Below are 22,089 nucleotides of genomic sequence, written 5' to 3' on the forward strand. Positions count from 1 at the left end.
TCACATGCTCATGAATATAAGAATACATAGCAGTACACATGCACAACCACGGGAGGTGGCAAGGTTATACATTAAGCATTACATAAAACTCAACATTAAGCATCTCTTACCTCCCCACCAGGCTCACCTTAAGCGAACAGGTTGCGCAGCACTGCCTGGCCGACTCTGGACTCCTCCCTGGAATCCCGGTCGACGCAGTAGAATCTCGTGAAGGTGTGCATCAACCTCCACGTAGCAGCCCTGCAGATGTCCAGCAGGGGCACACCAGACAAGAACGCTGTGGTAGCAGCGATCGCTGTGGTCGAATGGGCTCTCGTTCGGCCGGGCAACGGTCGGTTTGCCAACCGATGACAATGCATGATGCAGCCGGAGAGCCATCTGGAAATGGAAGCCTTCGAGAGAGCCTTTCCTTGGTTCACAGGTCCAAAGTTCACAAACAGCTGTGATGTCTTCCGAAAACTCTTTGTTCGGTCCACGTAGAACTTCAGCGCTCTAGCCACATCCAGCGAGTGCAAAGTCCTCTCGGCCGGAGACGAAGGCGACAGGAAGAAAACAGGTAGCACCAAGGGCTCGTTGAGGTGGAAGTCCGACGGCACCTTGGGCATAAACGAGGGGTGCGTCCTCAGCACCACCCTCGTGTCGTGAAAAGTCAAGTATGGAGGCTTGCAGGATAGGGCCTTGATCTCTCCCACTCGCCGTGCGGAGGTGATGGCCACAAGAAACGCAGTCTTCCATGACAGGAATTTCAGCGGCGCTGAATGCAGGGGCTCGAATGGCACCCCCATGAGCCTGGTCAGCACCACGTTGAGTTCCAGCGCCAGGGCAGGGGCCTTCACCGGCGGGAACGATCGGAACAGTCTCTTCATAAATTCCTTCACCAGGCGATGCGACCACAAGGACGCCCGTCCTGTGGTTCTTGTGTATCGGGAGATCGCAGCCAGATGTATCTTGGAGGCATGAGCCAGTCCAGCCTCGGCCAGCGACAGTAGGTACGGCAGCACTTGAGGGGCCATAATCCGTAGAGGGTTAATCTTCTGTGCACGGCACCAGACAGAGAACCTCTTCCACTTATGTTCGTAGCACTTGAGAGTTGAGGACGCCCTGGATTTTGTAAGGACCGCTCTGCAGTCAGCCGGGATATCGTACCCTCCAAACTCTAGTGCTGCAGGAGCCAGGCCTGCAAGTTCAGCGACTACGGGTCGTGATGAAGTATGGCGCCTCCTTCTCTGGAGAGAAGATCAGCGTCCGCCGGCAGCTTGACTGGTGGGGACGCCGACAAGTCCAGAAGGTCCGTGAACTAGATCTGCCTCGGCCACGCCGGTGCGACCAGGATCATCCTGCACCGGGACCTCTTGAGCTGGTTGACGAGTCGGAGCAGCAACGGCAATGGAGGGAACGCATAAAGGAACAGGCCTTCCCAGGGGAACGAGAAAGCATCGCCCATGCTCCTTGGCTGGGGGAACCTCGTGGCGAACCTCTGGCACTTGGAGTTCGTCGCTGTCGCGAACAGGTTTTCCCCATTGTCGGAAGAGTCGATTCACTTGAACCTGACGTAGTTCCCACTCGTGGCACGAGCGCAGCTCCCTGCTGAGTGAGCCGGCAATGGTGTTTTTTTTATCCCTGCCAGATGAAAGGGCACTAGAACCATCCCTTGGGCGACGGCCCAATGCCACAGATCCTGGGCTTCCTTGGAGAGGGCTGGGGATCTGGTTCCTCCCTGCTTCCGGATGTAGGACATCATGGTGGTGTTGTCGGTGAAGATTCTCACCACCTTGCCCTTGAGGGACGGGAGAAAGGACCCGAAGGCCCAGAACACTGCACGGGGCTCCAGAATGTTGATGTGGAGCGTCTTCTCCTCCGGGAGCCAGAGGCCTCTCGCGTGAAGTTCTCCGGTGTGCGCTCCCACCCTTCCAGGGAGGCATCCATCGTCACCGTTATCTGGTGGGATGGGGTCTGAAAGTCTGTGCCAGCCATCAGATGAGCGTGGGTGCCCCACCACCGGATCGCTCGTTGGAAAGTCTCGTTGACCGGGATCCTGTCCTCGAATCTGCCCCGTCGCTTGGATCCAGCGGGAGGAACTCTTGCAGAGGGCGCACCAGAAGCCTGCACAGGCGCACGAGATATATGCAGGAGGACATCATCCCGAGGAGGGACTTGATGGACCTCACCCTGGCCACGTCTGTGGCCAGCAGGCGCTGCACCTTGCCCAGGATGGCCTTCGTCCTTTCTTCCAACAGCGAGGCCAGGCGCGCCACTGTGTCGAGCTTTGCTCCCAGAAACAGTGCGACGGGACCAGGTGGGATTTGGGAAAGTTGATGGAGAATCCCAGGTCCGAGAGCAGCTGGGCGGTCTTTGCTGTGTGATCCACGGCGAGCTCCCTTGTCCCTGCTCGGATGAGCCAGTCGTCCAGGTAGGGGTAGACGTGGATCCCCTGCAGGCGCGCCGCCACCGGTGCTAGGCACTTGAACACCCTGGGTGCAGACTTCAATCCGAATGGGAGGGCCTTGAACTGGTAGTGCCGTCCTTGGACCACGTACCTGAGGAACTTTCGGTGACCTTTCAAAATGGGGATGTGGAAGTACGCATCCTCCAAATCCAACGACGACAGGAATTCGCCCTCCTCCAGCTGTCCCAGCACGAGCTGGAGGGTGACCATCCGGAATTTCTGTGCCTTGATGTATTTGTTCAGCCGTCGCAGGTCCAGGATGGGGCGCCATCCTCCTGTCTTCTTTACTAGGAAGTACCTTGAGTATACTGCGGAGCCCTGGAGCCTCTTCGGGACGAGCTTGATGGCACCTTTTCTGAGCAACGGCCTCACCTCCAAGATTAGTTGAGGGATGTGATTTTCCTTCCTGACCACGGGTGGAATGCGGGGGAACTTTTTTAGAAATTCGAGGGCGTGCCCCTGGGCCAGGGCGTCCAGGACCCAATGGTCAGTGGAGATGGACTCCCACACGCTGATGAACTTCGCCAGCCGGCTTCCCACCGGGGTGCTTCGGTGGGGCCCGACCCCGCGGTCGGTTCAATCTTGCTTGGCCGACGCCTTGCAGCCCTGGCCTCCCTGGCAACAACGGCAGGGTCCCCCCGACTTCCCTCGTCCTCTATAGGCTTCCTGCGACGAGGAGTGGGCTGCTTTGCGGTACGTAGAGGAGCCACCGCCGAATCCCTTGGTGGCACTCTGCTTGCCTCCGGCGCTCCGATACGACGGCCTCCGTTGCCAGAGGACGCCTAGGGCCCTAGCAGTCTGTGTCCACCTTGATGGCTTGGAGGGACTCATCCACCGTTTTCCCAAACAGGTTGTTCCCGTCGAACGGCATGTCCAGCACCTTGGCTTGCACATCCTGGCGGAAATCCGTCGCCTTGAGCCAACCCCGTCATCTAAGGCAAACGCTGTTGCCTAGCTGGCGGAAACCGGTGTCGGCAATGTCCGTTGCCACCGTAATGGCATGGTCCGACGCCACTTTGCCTTCTTGCAAGATCTCCAGGGCCTCGGCCCTCTTGTCATCCGGTAGGAAGTCCAACAGGGGGGTGATCTTGAACCGTAACTCCCTGTCGTAGCGGGCCACGATCGCGAGGGCGTTGGCCGCCTTAATCGTTGCCGCCGACGAGATAACTAGTCGTCCCATTGCGTCCAGCTTCTTCCCTTCGCCATCCGGCGGGGAAGTTGACGTTGAGACCGACACCCCCCTCACCCCCTGCTTTCTTCTTGGCCGCCACTGAGACGACCAAGTCCGGGGTAGGTTGTGCCCTACGGCACAGAGGGGCCGTGTCGGTGACCCGGTACTTCTTCTCGTACCGATCCTTCTTGGCAGGCGTCGTAGAAGGGTTCTTGAGAAGGGCGAGACCTTCGTCCCAGATGTCATCCAGCAGAGGCACAGCGAGGACTGACTGCCTCCTGGCCTTGCGCCGTTGGTAAAGGAAACCTTCCTTCTCGAGGCAGAGCTGAAAAAGCTCGGATGCCCTGGCTAACATTGCGTGGAAAGATCCGTTCTCGTTGGACGGGGAGGCTGGTGATGGGAGCTCCGTCCCGTCGTCACCGCCGTCAGTACCCATCGTAGCCGTGTCTGTTCTCGTGTCATCCCCAGGGACGGGGGACGTGGGTAAAGGCCGAGAAGGCGGGGCTGGGTGGACCCGTCTTCACTTGTTCGGGGGGCTCCCCGCCGGGACCGGCTCTGGTTCCTCCGCCGGACCTTTTACCGGGTCCTCTGTCGGTGGTAAGGGCAATCTCGTCCTTATCTCTGAACATAAGGATTGTAACGCCAACAAAATGGCCGCTGAGTTATCCTGCGGCTCCGGAAGCGATGGCTGACTAGTACCCTCGCCAGTGCCGCCGTCACTTTCATCGTCACCCTCGTCGGGATCCCTCTCGTGGGGACGGGCCTCCTCGACGCCCTCGTCGAGGCCCTCTAGGACTTCTGCCAACTCCTCCTCGGATGCTGTGTTCGTGTCCACCGCCCCCCCCCTCTTTTTCCACCGGGGTCTTCACGAGGGTCTGTTTGATAGGTCTGAAAGAGGGTTCCCTCAGTGGAGGCAGGGAGACTCTGGGCCCCGAGGTTGCCTCCACTGGTGTAGCCTCCACAGGCTGCGCCAGGGCCGCCACGACTCCCTTGATAGAGGCCTTGGCCGGGTAAATCAATGCCTTTACCGCGTTTGAGGCCTTCACCTTGGGGGGAGGGTCACCGCCTCGCTCCCCCTCGGCCGAATCCTTTGAGATCGACCGGGCCCTCTCCAGAGGCTTACCCGGGTTCTCGGATTTCCTCTTCCCCGAACCAGAGCGTTGGCTGGTGGTTAATGGTGCAGGGGAAGGCGCGCCCCGCCTGGCAGCCAAAGAGCCCGACCGTTCGGCGCCCGCGAACGCGGTGCTTTGCCTTCTGTTGGGCCCCCGTCGCCGGGGCGCCCTCACAGGACTTGGAAGACCGCTCGGAATTCTTCATCTTCTTCTCACCTGACGGACTCCTTCCTTCCTTCCAGCCAGTTGGAGAGACGAAGGTGTCGGTCCCCGATGGTCCGTTCCGATATGTTCCTGCAAAATGCACAGTCCTTCTCCACGTGCGTTTTGTCCTCATGAAGGCAGTAGAGACATTTCGAATGCTTGTCCTCCTTGAACACATTCTGTAGATGGCATCCAGGGCAGACCCTGAACAGCTTTCCAGGCGTCGAGTTTCCTTTCTCCTGGGCCATGTTCAGGTAGGCCGCAGAAACTTCTGGAATCCTCCAAGAAGCGTAACTCGACAAAATCTTCACCCTTGAGGGGCGTAGAAAATTTCGACACAGATCCCTGTTAATCGGATGTAGAGACGGTGGAGCTTGAGGCTCTATTTGACTGAAAAATTAGAAATTCTCGGAAAAAGCGCGAAAACGCAGCAAAAGCTCGAGAGCTAAGCACGAGGAATCCAAACACTTGAGCGTGCGGTAAAAATCTGAAGATGGCTGCCAGAGGCGGGGCTTAGGGAGAGGGCAGTCATTGGCTGGGGGCAGTTTGACCCAGAGACCAGTGATTGGTTACTACTGAGAAAGACAGATCAGAAACGAAACTGATACTGATTTTTTCTTTACCGAGGATGCCCAGCCTGACGACGGGGAATATTCATGAACATGTGAATCCATGCCAGACCCCATGCTGGAGAAATGTCTCTTTCACACAACACTAAGGATGGCAAAAAGAGTTGGGGAAATGGCAAAAGTGTCTTTTACATGATGACTTCGTAAGGAGGGCAAACTTGTCCCCTACTTCAATAGATTCTTTAGATCCCCTGGTGTACTCTCCTGCCAGGTATCCTTTTACAAGGTCTTTATTTTATATGTTTTAGATGGATTACCTAGTATACTCCCTGCCAGCAACCCCCCCCCGCTGGGTCTTGCAGATTCCCTGGTAGGTATCATTCTCCCAGTGCGCTCACTGCCTGATGTGCTTCTTTCACCAGGACTTCTCATAAAGTTCTCTTTCTCTTTAAGTATAACACATTTGTACTTCTTCACTATTTATAGTTCATTAACTAGGTACTACTTGTACCAACTCCCCCCCATATTGACATCTGATATGAGAGAGACTTGTTCAAGTGCTGTCTGTTACCTTCATTAGTATTCATTTGCTTGTGGCAATACTTGTTCAATTTTTTCCCAAATTGCCATTTCATATATGGAGACTTATATAGATTTTGCCTTTCAACTTCTTCATTAATGTTCATCTGCTGGTGATATTTACTCCAGCTTTCCCCCGTATTGACTTTTTTTATATACGGATGTGTGTAAATTCTGGCTTTCTAATTTACTTGGTCGGTATTCAAAATAGGTTTTCAATTGTTGATTCTGCCCGTTTGCACATCTCAGGGTTCCCAACATCTATGGGCATACTCACCGGTGTCTGAAAAAAAAGGAAAGTGAGAATACATCCGAGGAGGTGCAGCTGGTAGTGTGACGACTTAGAGACGTCAATGATGTGAGTAGAGAAGGAGAGAATTGAAGATGACCCTCAGGCGTTTCCAACCCATGGCACTTTGCTGCAATTAAGTGTTTACTCTGGGAATGGTTCTCCCGGTTTGCAGACCCTCATTTAGTTCTCTCACCGGCTCCACATTAATTTGCTGACAGAACTTCTGCTGTTCAACAAGACTGCTTCCCCAAATGCGTTGCTGTCGCTGCCGGCTGTTTAGCGGTCATCCCCTGGCATCTGCTGTGCTTCTCTCGGTCTCACGTCTCTCCAGTACGTCGCACTCGCAAGCATTTGCTTGGAAGCGTCTGTCTCCTCAGCACGGTCCGTTTCTCAGCTTCTGCCTTCGGTTTTCCTTCCCGCTTCGCCGGCTCTGCATCCCTCTTCTCCTCTCATGGTTCAATTCAAGGTGTTCAGCAGGTTTAAATGCCCCACACAGCAGATTTCCATTGCCACAACTAGTCCTCACATTCAGCTTGGTGGTTTCTTCAATCCACATTATCTCCTTCCTCGTCTCAGTACTTGAGGCTTTATGGGAGTTGGAGTCCATAGGATTTTTAGACTTTTTAAAGTTACATTGTTTGGATTTATGTTTAAATCAAAATCATCAGATGCAGAGATGTTACGCGAGTATTATGTGTATGAGTTGTGAATGTTTTTCTGCTGAGTATTTTGTAGAAGGGGTTCTTTGGGTCCTATTAAGGGAGGGGATTTGTATAATGACAACATGCCATTAGTACTGTAGGGATTATGGGGTCTTCCTCATTTATAAGGGACGAATGCAGTGAATTTCCCGATGGGAGGAGATCTTTGGCTGAGGATCAGTGATGACTCCACAAGATTAATCACACAAATCACCCGCAGGCAGGGTAACCATCAACCGAGATGGTGACGGAGACCGACCCCTTCAAGAACTTGGTCCTGCAGCCTCAGCGACTGCTGAGGGTGCAGATGATGCTTGGACCTTTCTCCCCAGAAGGAGCATCCTCAAAGAACTTCAAACTCTTCTTACCAGCGGGATTTTGCTCAGAGAACCTGCCGGTCCTGGATGATGCATGGTTGTGCCCCGAGGCTGCGTCAGAGGCCCTCCCCTGCTCGAGCCAAGCCACTAACCTCCGGTGGAAATCCTTTTTTGAGTTCGAGGAGAAGGAGCGGCAGATGTCGCATCCACCCATGTCGTGAATGACAAAAATGTTCTTCTGGCCACAGGTCTCAGGTCCTGAAGAGACTTTTCTTCACCACATCAGACAGTCGAGGTGAAGATGTAGGCCCAAGCCTTGGCCTGCTGAAGTCACAGAGTGAAGATCAGACAATGAAAAAGACAATCTTTGCTGTCAACGTTTCCCCGCTGCTGGTAGTCACCCCATTATGGTGGATGAAGCAAGAAATGGAAAACATGTTCGAAAAATATCAAAGCACAACTAAATAATCCCTGAATTACAGGGAGTGAAGCACGAAGACTCCCAACACTAGAAATGTGCAGTAAATTCTGAAGATGGCCACCAGGGCTGGAGCCTAGGAGGACAAGTGCCATTGGCCGGGGCAGTATGACCCAAAGGACCCTGATCGGCTACAGAGGAGACTAGCAGTTTTGAGTTTAAAGCGAGACTGCTTTATTTGTTTTTACCGAGGATTCCCAGTCAGACGACAGGGAATATTCATGAGCATGTGAATCCATGCAAGACCCCATGCTGGAGAAAGTTGGGTGATTTTCAGGGCCATCCCGATTGGCCACAATCTTTTGTGTGTGGATTGGCTTAGTCCAGCCCTTGAGTGTATATGTTTATCTATGGGAGACATTGATCCCTGCATTATGTGTCGCAGATGGCCCAAAATTCAGAGTCTCAAAGAATGAAAAAGTGCCCATAACTAGGAGCCCCTAATGAGACACTATACCTTAACTAGATTAGCTCCTCTGCAGTCTGGTTCCAATATCAGATTAGCGCTGGATCGTCGATAGTAAGATGGTTGCACAGAGTGGGTTCATCTGAACATATGATGTGGGAATGCAGTGGATTGAGGGAATTTTGGAAAGGGGTCACAACAACGAACAATGTACTGCTGCTTGATATAGACTATGCTTTTTCAACGATTGTACTGGGAGAAGAGGAATAGGTTGCAGATTTGTCTTACCCACAGAGATGTTGGTTTTTTAGGGCATCTATCTGCATAGAAAATGTTTTGCGTTACTGGAAAAGTGATTGTGTGCCTTCAACGTCAACATGGTTGGAGGACTCAAAGAATGTCCCTTATGGAAAATGCACAGAGAAAAGAAAGGCAACCTTTACGTGGGAATTCGGGAAAAGTTTCAGGTTTTATAATGCGATCTGCTTTGCTAAAGTATCAGTGTTATATGTGTTGTAACTATTGAGGACCGAATTTATACAGCAAACCTGTGAAGGGGGTTGGGAGAAAGTTTTAATTTATGTTTTAAACTTGGTTGTATGGTTTGTTTTCAATTGTTTCATTGATACACGAAAATGTTAATATAAAAAGAAAGCCTTTAAAAAAATCAATGCAGCAGCATCAGTAGAAAAAGCAGAGAACTAGCTATGTTTAACATGCAATTGGGGTTAAAGAATGGTTAAAAACATGTTTTGAACTTTTTTTAAAAAGAAAACTGCATTGTAATAAGCACAGACACTCCCACTGCATTAGATTCAAATAATACCTCAAGAATCTCAAAACAGTAAAGCAGCTTATTCTAGCACCATTTTACACAGACTAAGGGGAGTGTAAACACCTACCTTGATATTCTGACTGACCACTTAAAAGCTTCCAAAATTCCTTAGCTGCATGAGTATGGGTATTTATTCCTTCCTCTATCGTCTGCACGTAGGAAGCTCTACAACCAAGTTCTCTTTTTGTCTGGATTAAAGTTGCAAGCTCTGAAGCCTGGAAATGAATTTAGAGTGATCTAGTCATAACTCACCATTACATGAACAGATGAGCAATGTTCAAATAACAGAAAAGGTTTGATAACTATACAGCTTTCTTTGAAGAAAAACAATTTGATACAACAGAGTTGTACACAGCCTCTGCACTTATGTGCAAATCAAACTATGCTTTACATTTATGATCATGTATGAAAGTTGTATGTTGAATCAGATAAGCCATGTACTCCCTGGGTCACTAAGGGAGGGTGATATTTTAGGGGTACCTCTCTGTTTCTCATGCAAATAGAGTACAAGTTAAACACAGTAGGAAATAAGTAACTGACATGTCGGTCTCCAAGGAGGTTACGTGGGTCAGCACTGTTTCTAGATACTGTTTTGAAACCCAGAGAATACATATGGTCCAACCGACAGTGTTGTGGCAAGATTGTGAGACCAAGTGGGTCTGATCCTGTTACATCAAGTTCTGCCACTATCAATACCCCCTTCTGAGTTCTGAGGCCCCTTCCCTCACCCCCCCCCCCCCCCGTCTCCCAGAGGCTATCAGCGAGTCCAAACCTCTTTTCTTCTCAGCAACACTCTGAATTGGAAGTTATACCAGTGGTGGAGGGGCAGTGGGGAAATTCAAGACGTGGACAAGAAGCATGGTTCATTTGCAAACGGGACTGCTGATTGGCCGGATGCGACAGCAAATTCGGATATGGGCTCTTCGAAAAAACATTTTACATTTTGCAGTAAAAATACTTTTACAACTATGTGGGTGGATTCATGAGGAAGTACTGAAGCAGAATGGGCAGATCTTACAACTACAGTCCGGCTTTGTAGCCTCTGATCTCTAATGGGTTGCGCAAAGTACCTGTCTCGAATAGAGAAGTCGCCAGAAATTAAATCCGTTGTTAAGCATGACACCACGCCTGCCACAAATCTTTCGAGGAGGGAGATAAATTGGAGTCTTCCCTTCAGTCCCCTTATTGCTATTTATCAGCCTCTTGACCCTAGAATTTTCACAACTGTGAAGAAAGTGTGGAAGGGCCGTAAGAATCACATCAATAGAAGCAAACTGTTGAGAACATGTGGGAAAATTCATTGTACAATCGCACTGAAAAATAAGGTCCCCACGAAATCAGCGTTAACTTATTTTGCCAAGGTTGGCTTTGGTTATAAAGTATGCTAATAGGCATCGACTGTAAGGCAAAGTGAGAAATAACACTGGCCTCTTGGAATACCAGTGGTATTCCAAGAGGCTAGTGTTATTAAGAGTTCCTCTAGTGACTTCCTGCTGGGTCACTCATTGTTTATGTTGCAGAAAACCTGGTTAACGTCTCACTTTTTAGTGGACATGTTTGCTATACACCACATGAGGGCCAAGAAGGGCACCATGGGGCACTATATGGAGGGCTGCTCATTGGGGTCAAACTAATATAAATCAAGCATAGTGCTACCCACTGACCCCGATGACAATGTTCTGGATGTTGAAGCCTTACTGGGGGGTGCATCCAGAGTAAAAGGTTCCTATTCAAAATCATCTATGACCATCCTAAGGGCAGTGGGACTGGTGACATATTTAATTATGTTGAGTCGATTACAAACTGGGTAAATGTACCCACAGAAGATGGTATTCTGGGGGGTGCGTGACCTCAATGCTCGATGCAGGGAACATTTGATTTCATGTAAATCTCGAATTGTAGTGGGGCCTAGCAAATTGGTAAGGAAAGTGCCAAATGCCTGAGGTAAAAGATGGTTGAGGTTCCTGACCGACTGGGAACTGGCGATCTTAAAACGGGAGGACCAAGTGCGACATCCTTGGGGCACCTACCTGGTATGAAGGGAATAAAAGGGAAACTTTGGATTATGTATATTGTAATAAGGTACTGATTGAGAAAGTGAACACGTTGAACATCTGTAGGAAACCAATGAGTGGCCATGCTGTTCTTAGCCTTGGACGGCGATTGGAGTCGTACGAGCAGGGTACCTGGAGCCCGGCCGATCTGGATCACCTCCCATGGAGAAAATAGGTTGGCTTGGACGGAAAAAAATGTTCACAGGGCATGTTATGAACTGTGGAGTGAAATGCAGGTGATGTATCCCAAGCTAAAATATATTTGTGTAAATTAAATTGAATTATGGTTACAGAAGCTAGCACACAGAAAAGGAATAAGGAAGGGTAAAAAGATCATGGTCTCTGGTAAAACAGGCAGTACACCCTTATGACTCGGATGCAAATAAAGCAAAGAGGTACCTACGGAAACAGAGGTTTAAAAAAGTCTTCAAGCTCTCCACACTCATTGGCGATAAATTCATGCAGGCCCAAGAATAACTGTAGAAATTGGTATGCCAAGAGACGGAGGGTATGGCTTAATTCAAAATTGGCAACGGATGGTGGAGGCGTTGCAGAGCGGTAAAGCCAACAACATGTGGAGGGTTTTGTCCTCAGCCTGAGGGATCCCTGCGCCTTCCATCTTAAACCCTTTAGCAGAAGGGGCCTGGACTGCCTAAATACATAGAATGTTTAACCTGTTGGACTTCGTAGAGTCTGGGGGTTCGAGTACCTGGCAATGGCCCATTGTCTTTACCATTGAAAATCTGTGTCAACACTTAAACAAAGCTTAAACATTCCAGAGCCAAATGGGTTGTCATCTGTAGTTTTAAAGGGGGGTGACCGTCTTTGGGCTGGGGTCTTGTGTCCACTATACCAAAAAGTATGTGCTGCAAGGCAGATACCCGATTCTTGGAAAGAGTCAATAATCGTCCCAGTTTTCAAATCAGAGGATCGTCTATCCCCCGAAAATTATAGGTTACTATCCATATTAGATATCACTGGTAAAGTGTTCGCCACTTAAGTGCTGGAACATCTACAAACATGGGTTGGCAGTAAAAATATACTTCATCCGTTCCAGACCAGGGTCCTGCATGACACAACATCTGGGTATTGGATACACTAATCACCCAGGCAAATCAGCCTAACAGTCCCTCATTTTTTATTGCATATGAGGACTTTAGGTCCGCGTTTGATCAAAGGGCTCACAACATTCTATGGATAAAAATAAGAAGATTGGGCTGTCCAAGCTGGTTGCTTGACGTAATTGTAGCACTACACTCTGACACCACGGCCCAGATTCGGTTGGGTGATGATGTACTGTCTAAAAAAATGAGAATTAGCAGGGAAGTAAAGCTGGGATGTATGCTTGCTCCCCTGCTGTTTAACATCTATATTTCTGATCTGTTGGGACGCCTAACAGGGAGTATCGGTTGATTCCGAAGATTGGGAGAACCCCATTTTTTGCCATGCTATACGCAGATGACTTAGTAATATTTGATCGTCTCTTGACATGGTTGAAGTCCATGCTAAATGAGCAGGAGCAGTATGCGGTTGAAAACCGGATATCGATAAATCTAAGCAAATCGAAGGTTATGCTGGTTTCTGCAAAGAAGATCAATAGATGCAAGCTAAAGGTTAGAGAGTGGGGTATATTGAAACCGTTGACTCGTATAAATATTTGGGCCTTGAGATGTATGCAACCACCGGGTTCGACCAAATAGGGGAAACCAAATCCAGACGGGTGTTGGGTAGGAATTGGTCTAGTAACACTGTGTGAGACTACGTAACACTTATTTATATATTTGCATTTTTTTTTTTTTTTTTTTTATAAAGTATTTTATTGTTTTTTAACATAGTAAAATAATCACAATAAAGCAACAAGCAAACAAATCAACTTAAAGACTGTCATGGTCACTCTGAATCAATGGAGGTAGTACCGTAGCATCAGAAGTCGAACGGCTTCCTCAAAACATGTAGTAGTATGTAATACAGTTACATATGCCAATAGAAAACAAAACAAAACAAAACAAAACACCCAATGCACACCCCACAGGCAGTGGGAGGGGTTCTCAGGTCGCTCCTTCCTCCCATCTGTCCCATATTTTCAGGGCTTTGTTGGGACAGCCTCGTGCTGAATAGATCCTATGTTCCATCATAGCGCATCTGTCCATATCTAATTTCCATTGGTCCAATGTTGGGGAGTCAGGGGCTCCCCATTTCTGCGCTATGTTGCGCTTGATCAGTCCCATCGCCGTGTGTAGGAGTAATGTCTCCCATTTATTAGCTTCTATCTCGCCAGGCACACCCAGGAGCAGAGTCCTTGGGTCCAGTGGCAGGGTTCGGTTCAGAACTCGAGAGAGTTCCCTACAACATGCGTTCCAAAAAGTCTGTATCCGGGGACATGTCCACAAGATATGAATGAAGGTTCCCTCCTCCTCCCCACATCGCAAACAGTTCGGGTTTGGGGCCCGGTTCCAGCCATATAGGCGCGTTCTAGGATAGTAAACCCGGTGCAGTATTTTCAACTGCACAAGTCGAAGCCTAGAGGAAATAGCGATTTCTCGGGGGTGCATGAGGACTTGTATCCAGTCCTCTGGATCCATCTCTCCCACATCCGCCTCCCATTTCGCCTTCAGCTCGTTCAGTTCAGGGGTGGCAAAGGAGGACATGGCATTATAGAGGATGGAAGTGCATTTGGTGGGAATGTACGCCGGGAGAATGTTACGCTCTATAGGAGTATAGTCTGGCAGTTGTGTAGCATCTGTTAGGTAGGGACTTAGGGCATGGACCAGACGTATGTAATGGTATCGTTCCGTATGTGGAATCTGGAATTGTAGTTGTAGGTCGTCAAATGAGGTCAGACTTCCCTGCGTGAGTACATTCCCAACCCTAATAATCCCCGCCCTAACCCATTTGGGCCATGGCTCAAACTTCTGAGTCGCAGCGAGATTATAGTTTTGCCAGAGGGGTTGTGCGGTAGTAACTTTGTTTCCCCACCCAATGAATCTGTGTGCTTGTCTCCACACCGTAATCATGTGTGTTTTGGTTGTGGGTGGGGGGTTTCTCGGGAGGGGTTGATAAAGGAGGGCCAGCGGGTCGGTGTTCTGCATGGTGGCTATCTCAGCACGTATGTGGGGCAAGTCTCGGTTTCCGTGGAGAAGATCATTAACCACTACCAGCTGCGTTGCCCAGTAGTACGTTTGTAGACGGGGAACTCCTATTCCTCCCTCCCAGATCGATCTCTGAAGTGTGGATAACGCAATTCGTGGTTGGCCTCCCCCCCATATAAGATCTCTAAGCAGTGTCTCCACCTGGTGAAATTCCAAATCAGGGATTCTAAGTGGGGCATTCTGGAGAACGTAAAGGAATCTGGGAAGGGATATCATTTTAAAGAGTGCCGCTCTTCCCATAAGTGTCAGGGGAAGGAGTTTCCAGTGTCGGACATCAATAATAAAGCGGTCCGTGATCGGTCGGAGATTGTTTTCTATATAACTTGTTAAGTCCCCAGATATCCATATTCCCAGGTATCGAAAGCCTTGTCGTTCCACCCGATACGGGCACTCCTGGGGAATTGCTCGGTCTCCACCCTTTACCGGAAAGAGGACTGATTTCTCCCAGTTGATTCTAAGTCCGCTAAGTTCCCCAAAGCGGATAAGCAGTTGCGTTACAATGGGGGAAGATCTTGGTGGGTCAGCCAGATATACGAGGAGGTCGTCTGCGTACAGGGACGTACGATCCTCGTGCCCCTCTGGCCATCCAAATCCTTTCCAGGCGGTGTTTTGGCAAAGCCAAAGAGCCAGTGGCTCGATAGCCAGGGCGAATAAAAGAGGGGACAGTGGGCATCCCTGTCGTGTACCCCGGCCCAGGGGGAAAGACCTGGAAGACCAGCCGTTTACTTTCACTTCAGCCTTGATATTAGCATAAAGTAACTGCACCCATCCCAGAAACGCCTCTCCGAATCCCATACGGCGCATGACCTCCCAGAGGCAGTCCCAACGAATGGAATCAAACGCCTTTTCAAAATCGACTGCCAACAGGGCCAAGGGTTCGTCTATGATCGGGGATCTTTCCAACGCTAGATGGAGGCGGCGTAGATTCATCCGAGTCGATTTGCCCGGCATAAAACCACATTGATCCGGGTGGATCAGGGTGGATGCAACTAACTGTAAGCGATTCGCTAGTAACTTAGCAAGGATCTTAGCCTCCCCGTTGATCAGTGATATAGGCCTATAGGAGGCACAATCATGTGGAGGTTTGCCAGGCTTAGGAATGACTACAATAGTCGCCTTGCAAAGATCTGGTGGAAGAGTCCCCTGATCCCGGGCAGCAAGGAACAGTCTATGTAAAGGAGCCGCCATTTTATCAGCTCCTAACCTTTGCCAAGTTTCAGTAGGGAATCCATTTGGGCCCGGGGCCTTCCCTGATTGGAGCTGAGACAGCGCCTCCGAAATCTCAGCCTCCGATAAGGCAGAGTCCAGTTGGTCTCTCTGTAGTCCCGAGAGAGTCGGTAACGTTACCGCATCTAGGAGGGAGGGGTCTAGTGGTGAGGTTGGGGCTCGGTACAGGTCCGCGTAAAACTCTGCGAAGGCCTCGGCGATCCCAGAGTCTGAACGGTAGCGGTCGCCCTGTGGCGTAACTATTTCCCGGACATGGCGTTGTCCTTCGTCCCTCCTCTGTAGCCAGGCGAGCAGTTTGCCTGCCTTGTCACCTAGTTCGTACACCCTCGTTCTAGCCTGCCAATGGGCCTGCTTAGCGTCATCCATCGCTCTGTTTCGAAGGCACTCTTGGGCACGCTGGAGGGATCGATGGGTCTCGGGCGTAGGGTCAGAGATATTTGCATTTTTTTAAAGCGCTCACACAGCCCGGGGGCATCAAGGCGCTGTTACAGATTTTTTTTGTTTTGTTGTGGTCTTAGTTGCATATTTAAAATACGCTTAAATACCCAGAGGTTTGTAAGCGCAGACCTGGGGATCGAACCTGTGTTGCTTTGTGTCGTCTTACTTCCAAGGCGAGCACGTTGCCAGTGAGCTATCCTCTCGGGACTTATCTGCTTGATATTGCGTAACCCACCTTTTGGTATAGGTCTGTACTACACAACTTGGTAGTGCGACTATCTCGAGAGGGGTAAACGTGAGCTGTAGCAATGAAATTCACAAATACAAGTATCCAAGTAAGACTTACACTCAAGGTTTCAGTTATACATATTTACTTAACATACATTTTCAAATAAGCGTTCTTTAAAAAGGGCAATATATGTAACAATCAAATATACTTTAAAATACTTTTCAGAATCAGCACAAGTTAGTGGACACTCTTTGGATATGCTTCTTACACAATTCCTACACCCGGAGGTGACTTCATTCCACAAGGACAGTAATGACCTTTATATATCACTAGTTATACTTTGCAGATTCAGAAGTTGCAGAAAGGAAAGGTTAAAGGAAGGAAAAAAGGTTAAAAAGGTTGTCAGGGAATGGCAGTATACTTAAACATTCCAATGAATTCTAGACAAGTCTAAACAGTTTAAAACAAGTTCCCACCTATGAGGGACAGAAATAAAGTCAATGGACTATAAGAGTCTGCAGGGAGCCAGGACAGCCAAAGTTGATTGGAGCAGAGTCTATGGAGCTGAAGCACTTCTTAGATAATAAAGGTCTTGCACAAAGGAAGAGAGTTTTGTAGAAATCACTTGTAGGGTCACAAGTTAAGACCGGGAAAAATAGAATTAGAACCAACTCTAAAAAGTAAGTCAAAGCAAGTCTCAACTGAGAAAAGCACAGTTTAAAAGACACTGAGTAAGTACCCCAAGTCTAAACCTCTGGTTTGAAGAAGAGTGGTCCAGCTGGATTCTGACCTGTTGCAGTGGTGCAGACCTTGGGGGCCTGAGCCTCAATCGTGGGGACAAGAGGGAGGATGTCTGGAGGGCTCCTGCAGCGGCAATTTGGAGGTCGTCGGCAGCCTAGGGCTCTTTTCGGGTCAGCAGCACTTTGCGGTTTCAGCGCTCGGTAAACAGCACCACTGCGGATCTCGGGAACTGGTTGGGCTTCCTTCACTTCTTGAGTCCTGCACTCAGGTGAGGGGACTCAAGCTCGGGTGGTCCTGCTTCTGGAGGGTCCTTTGGTAACTCCTGGAGCTTCTGGACGGATTTCAGACGTTGCACTGGACTATGGATTTCTCAACCCCTGGCACTCGGTTTTTGCAGCAATAAAGCAGTACAGCCAATCGGGGTCCAGTGGAGTTTGTCTCAGGATTAGTTGGTTCCACTAACCCAAGGGAAGAAGTCATCCCTTCCGGAGCGTCTCTTGTCGATTAGAAAAAGGAGTTTCAGCACAGCATCAGGGCTTCACCGGGCAATTCAAAGTTCCAGGAGAATGCAGCAAGCTTTGTTTACGGTTTCTTAGTCAGGTGTTTCTCCCAGTGGTCAACTGACTCTAATCCCTAAACCCTTGCCTAAGTGTCTAATCCCAAAACCCTCGCCTTTTAATCAGGTTTCTCCCCTTCATGCACAGCCTAGGCTGTCAATCACAGCAGGGTGGCTGCCCTAAAATGACAGCCAGTCAGCCAGCCAATCAGGACTGGTTGCATTCAGGCATTCCCAGAGACAAAGGACAGGGGCGTTTCGGGAACCTCCCTCACATCCTGCCTTTGCAGACACACTGGAGCCAGAGGCGGGCTTCAGGGCTGAAGCCCACCAAAGGCAAAAAACAAACCAAGGGCTCAACTCTGCCTCGACGAATGGAGTAAAACCCAAGAAAGACCTCACAAATAGAAAATGGCAAAATAAACACTGGGCCAATTTGAGAAAAGGTCACCCATGGGTGCTATACTGCAGCTGAAGATTCAGCCTGCAGTAGAAAAGCACAATGGTAGGAAAATTAAACCACTGCCATCAGCCATACTAGGTAACCTCCCCACCAGCACTCAACATAAGATGTGTGCTGGACCTACAAAGAGAAAAGGTAAGTAAAGTCAATTTCACTTCACTGTTCTTGGGAACGGTAGTTCACACAAGAAAAGGTATTTAAACCTTATGAAAAAGCTAAAGGATTTCTGAGTGACACTACACTGAAAGTGCTGTGTGACAACATACAAAAAGTAGATGCCTTTGGAGTTTTTCGGACTCCTGAAAACGGAGGAAACAAAATCCAAATCAGGTTAAAAAAAACATGAGTGAGAAAAAGGTCTCACTCACACCAGGGTTAAAATTAAAAAGTCCTAAGTCCAGCAAAAGAGCTGGGGGTCTCGGTTGAAGGGAATTACCAAAGAAATGAGAATTCTCCCTAACAGCGGGCAAAAAAAAAAAAAATCACATCTCTGGCCAGAAAGTTTACAATTAATCATGCTGGTTTCTCATTGAAGGGAGTGTTGGTGCTGTATAAACAGTGGTTTTCACCTTCCATCTTGTACGGCCTGGAGGCTTTGATGAGGGACCTGAAATGGTTAGACGTTTGAAGCCCTTTTTGGAGGGGGTTTTGGGTCTACCCAGGTCTGCTTCTGTTGAATATATATGGCTAGAGTTGGGGTTACACTCATTAAAAGGCTCAAATGCTGAAGCGCAGAGGTGCACTTATTTTAGGGCAATTTTGTCTGCCACTTGCCCGTTTCTGTCTAAATTAGGCAAGAGTTATGGCACAGACTTGGATTCTGCTCAGAAACACCCATTTGTGTGCTTCAAGGACTTGTGTGACCTGGTTGGATGGTATCCAGATCGAAAACAGTACTCAGTCTTTGGTACATTAAAGGGACGGTTATGCCATAGAATAGCGAAATGGGATTGGCATTCTGTCTATTTCCACGTTGAACAGTTAAAGGGGTACAGGAATGTTAGCCAGGTAATCCACAGCTATCTGAAACCCCCAACTCTACCTACTGCTCTGACCAGAACAAATCGAAAGACTGTCCAGCATGTTCTTACTGAATCGGGATTTTCAAGGACTTGGAGGGATTATAGATCCTCATACAGACATTCCCCCACTGGCACCACCCAAGAGATTTACAAGGGATGATCAGACTCATCGAGGAAACCAGCAATTATGCAGAGTTTCCTCCAGAAATAGGGTGCCGAAGTAGGCCTGGCCAGGACCCAGCGTCTACGCCCCCCCCTTACTCCCCTACTTCACCTCTCCAGTAGAGGAGCGGCTTTCCCACTTTGTGGCACAGTTGAAATCCATCACCACTGACAAATGGGTGCTCTCCATCATTCATCATCATCATTCAACCACTCCCCTCCATTCCTCCTGTCCCAAAGGTGGAAAAACACCCATCTGTGCTGCTACAAGAGCTGCAGTCCCTCCTACGAAAAGGGTCATTCGAATTGTACCAGTGCACATGCGGGGCACCGGAGTATACTCCAGATACTTTCTGGTGAAGAATAAAATCAGGAGGTTGGAGACCCTGACTATAACTCAGAAGGCTCAACAAATTCCTCAAGTCTCAAATGTTTTGCCTGGTGATGCTGCAACACATCCTGGACCAGCTGAAATAAGCAGATTTCCTCCCCTCTCTAGACCTAGAGGATGCATGCTTGTTATGTTATGTAATTTTGCATTTATATAGCGCCTTATATACCATTGGTATGGTCTGAAGGCGCTGGTAGGTTGAACGCCCTTGGGAACCGAAGTTCAGGTCAGTAGCGAGAGTAGAGAGGGTCAAAGGCGCGTGTGCGCACCGGGTATGTGTGCAGCTGGTGCAGTATTCATGTAGTAGCTGCTTCTTAGCGGTGGGTGTGGTGGTTGAAGGATCAGGAGTATGTGTTCGTTCTGGCAGGATTATCCAGACCAAATGTGGCTGTGTTAGGCCTGAGGAGAACGCCAGGCTGGGGGGTGTGTAACCAGCAGTGTTTACTTAGAATGATGGGGAATGAGCGGCAGATGTTGGTATGGGAACAGTTATACCGAATGATGTCATAGTATCTCTGTGTTCTAGTTGAGTGGTGGTGTAAAGAAGAGTAAGTGTGCGGTGGGATATGATGTGTTATATGCTCTTTCAAACATTCCCTGCATTCCAATCCATACTATGTACGTCACGCAATTCTATGCGCTGCAATCCGTTCTATGCACATTTATTCATTCCATGCGTCCGTCTGCCCCGCGCATGCACTCCTGTCTGCCCCACGCATTCAGTATCTCTACGCAACTTGCCCGCTCTAGCAACAGGACAGTCCCGCTCTGGGTATTTGTTCGCTCAAGGCACTCGTCCTCTTTATGCCCTCATACGTGCTATGCGTTCACCTGTTTTGGTCACTCAGCCCCTCTACGCACTCAGCCCCTCTACGCACTCGTCTGCTCAGTATACTTGTCGGTGCTACTGGGAACAATTCTAAATGCAGCTTTCACAGAGAGGCTATTGGGCACACCTCTAATTGCAACTTTCAAGAGAGGCTGTTGGGAACAATTGGGCACATTTCTAAATGCAACATTCACAGAGAGGCTATTAGGCACATTTTAAAGTGCAACTTTCACAAAGAGGCTATTGGGAAAAAATCTAAATGCAACTTTCACAGAGAGGCTATTGGGAACAATTGGGCACATTTCTAAATGCAACATTCACAGAGAGGCTATTAGGCACATTTTAAAGTGCAACTTTCACAGAGAGTCTATTGGTCTATCTCCATTCACCGCCGGCACAGGTGTGTTCTCCGATTCAAGGTTGCAGGAAAACATTACCAATTCAAAGCCCTGCCCCTTTGGGCTAAAATGAGCATGAAGGGTGTACACCAATGCCTAGCTCCAAAGGATTGTCCTTGGTCCGTTGCGTCGCTAGTGGAAGCGGTGGAGCGCTCACCACTAGTCGTCTAGATACGGGTAAATGAATGCCTGAACGGCGTTACTGGAGCCAGGCATTGGTGAACACCCTTGGTGCTGATTTTAGCCCAAAAGGCAGGGCCTTGAATTGGTAGTGTTTTCCTGCAACCTTGAATCTGAGTTCACACCTGTGCCGGCGGTGAACAGAGATATGGAAGCATGCATCCTCTAGGTCTAGAGAGGAGAGGAAATCTGCTTATTTCAGCTGGCCCAGGATGTGTTGCAGCTAGGGATGCAACGGTATAATGGTATACCGTTAAAGATACCGTGAACAACTTAATTGAACAATAATAACCGTCACGTTGTTTATACCGGTATACCGTTTATTCCGTTAAGTGTGCAGTCTTGGTCTTGCACTGTTGGATGAGCCGTCTGCCAAGGGGGCTTTGTTTGGCAGACAAGAGCATAGGGAAAGTGAGGACACATTAGTAAAAGCCGCTCTTTCTCTGATCAGTAGAGTTGGGTCAAAGATCAGCCGACTTTGCGCAAATTGTGTTGAAAGCTGCCCAGTAACTGAACCTTTGTGTTTCCCATGTAAAGCTGGTAACGATGAGCTAGCTGACTGGCTCTTTAAGCATTCAGAAACTCCATTTCATAGACTCCGCCAGACCTGGATTTCATGGGCAAACTAGAACAAAGATATTTTTTTCCATGCATTATTTATTTGAAAGGCAGCATACACATTTGAAACGTTTTCACACAGTCATGCTGCTCCACGCTACAGGTCAGATCTTCTATGGTGATTGTCCCGATTTTCAATTTGCAATTAGCAATTAGCAAGACCACAGGGACATCACGAGGATGAGCTGAGGGCCTGAACTGAAAGTGAGCATTTTATTTTTCCTTTTATTCGTATGTAAACAAACGTAATAAAACACTTGGTGACTTGCAGAACAGTGGAGCCAGGATCACTTTGCTTAGCAACTACTCAGCCAGAGGGAGCAGAAATGTATCGATTCAGCCTGGCCCGGCATCATGTGCCATTAGTTCAGTAAGTTAAGGTCCTACTGCACTGAGCAAACCCACATTGGAACAGATCTTGCTCTGGCTATGCAAATTGTAAAAAAAAAAAAAAAGGATGGCCAGTGAAGTCATTAATATCGAATTACTCTCCCCAAGGTTTAGATTCAAGGAACTTTTAGA

The 22,089-nt window shown here is 48.8% G+C and overlaps 1 protein-coding gene across 5 annotated transcripts in view; it reads right to left on the bottom strand.

Annotated features, from left to right (window-relative positions):
* SVIL (supervillin) overlaps nt 1–22,089 on the bottom strand; it is a 950,451-nt gene that overhangs the window by 209,137 nt on the left and 719,225 nt on the right. For all 5 annotated transcript variants that reach the window (XM_069648084.1, XM_069648081.1, XM_069648082.1 and 2 more), the window contains one exon: nt 9,178–9,325. In XM_069648084.1, coding sequence (XP_069504185.1) covers nt 9,178–9,325 — 148 coding nt within the window. The remainder of the gene's footprint in view (nt 1–9,177; nt 9,326–22,089) is intronic.

Source organism: Ambystoma mexicanum, chromosome 2q (genome assembly GCF_040938575.1).
Source record: "Ambystoma mexicanum isolate Mex_15411 chromosome 2q, UKY_AmexF1_1, whole genome shotgun sequence".
In the NCBI taxonomy this organism is placed as follows: domain Eukaryota; kingdom Metazoa; phylum Chordata; class Amphibia; order Caudata; family Ambystomatidae; genus Ambystoma; species Ambystoma mexicanum.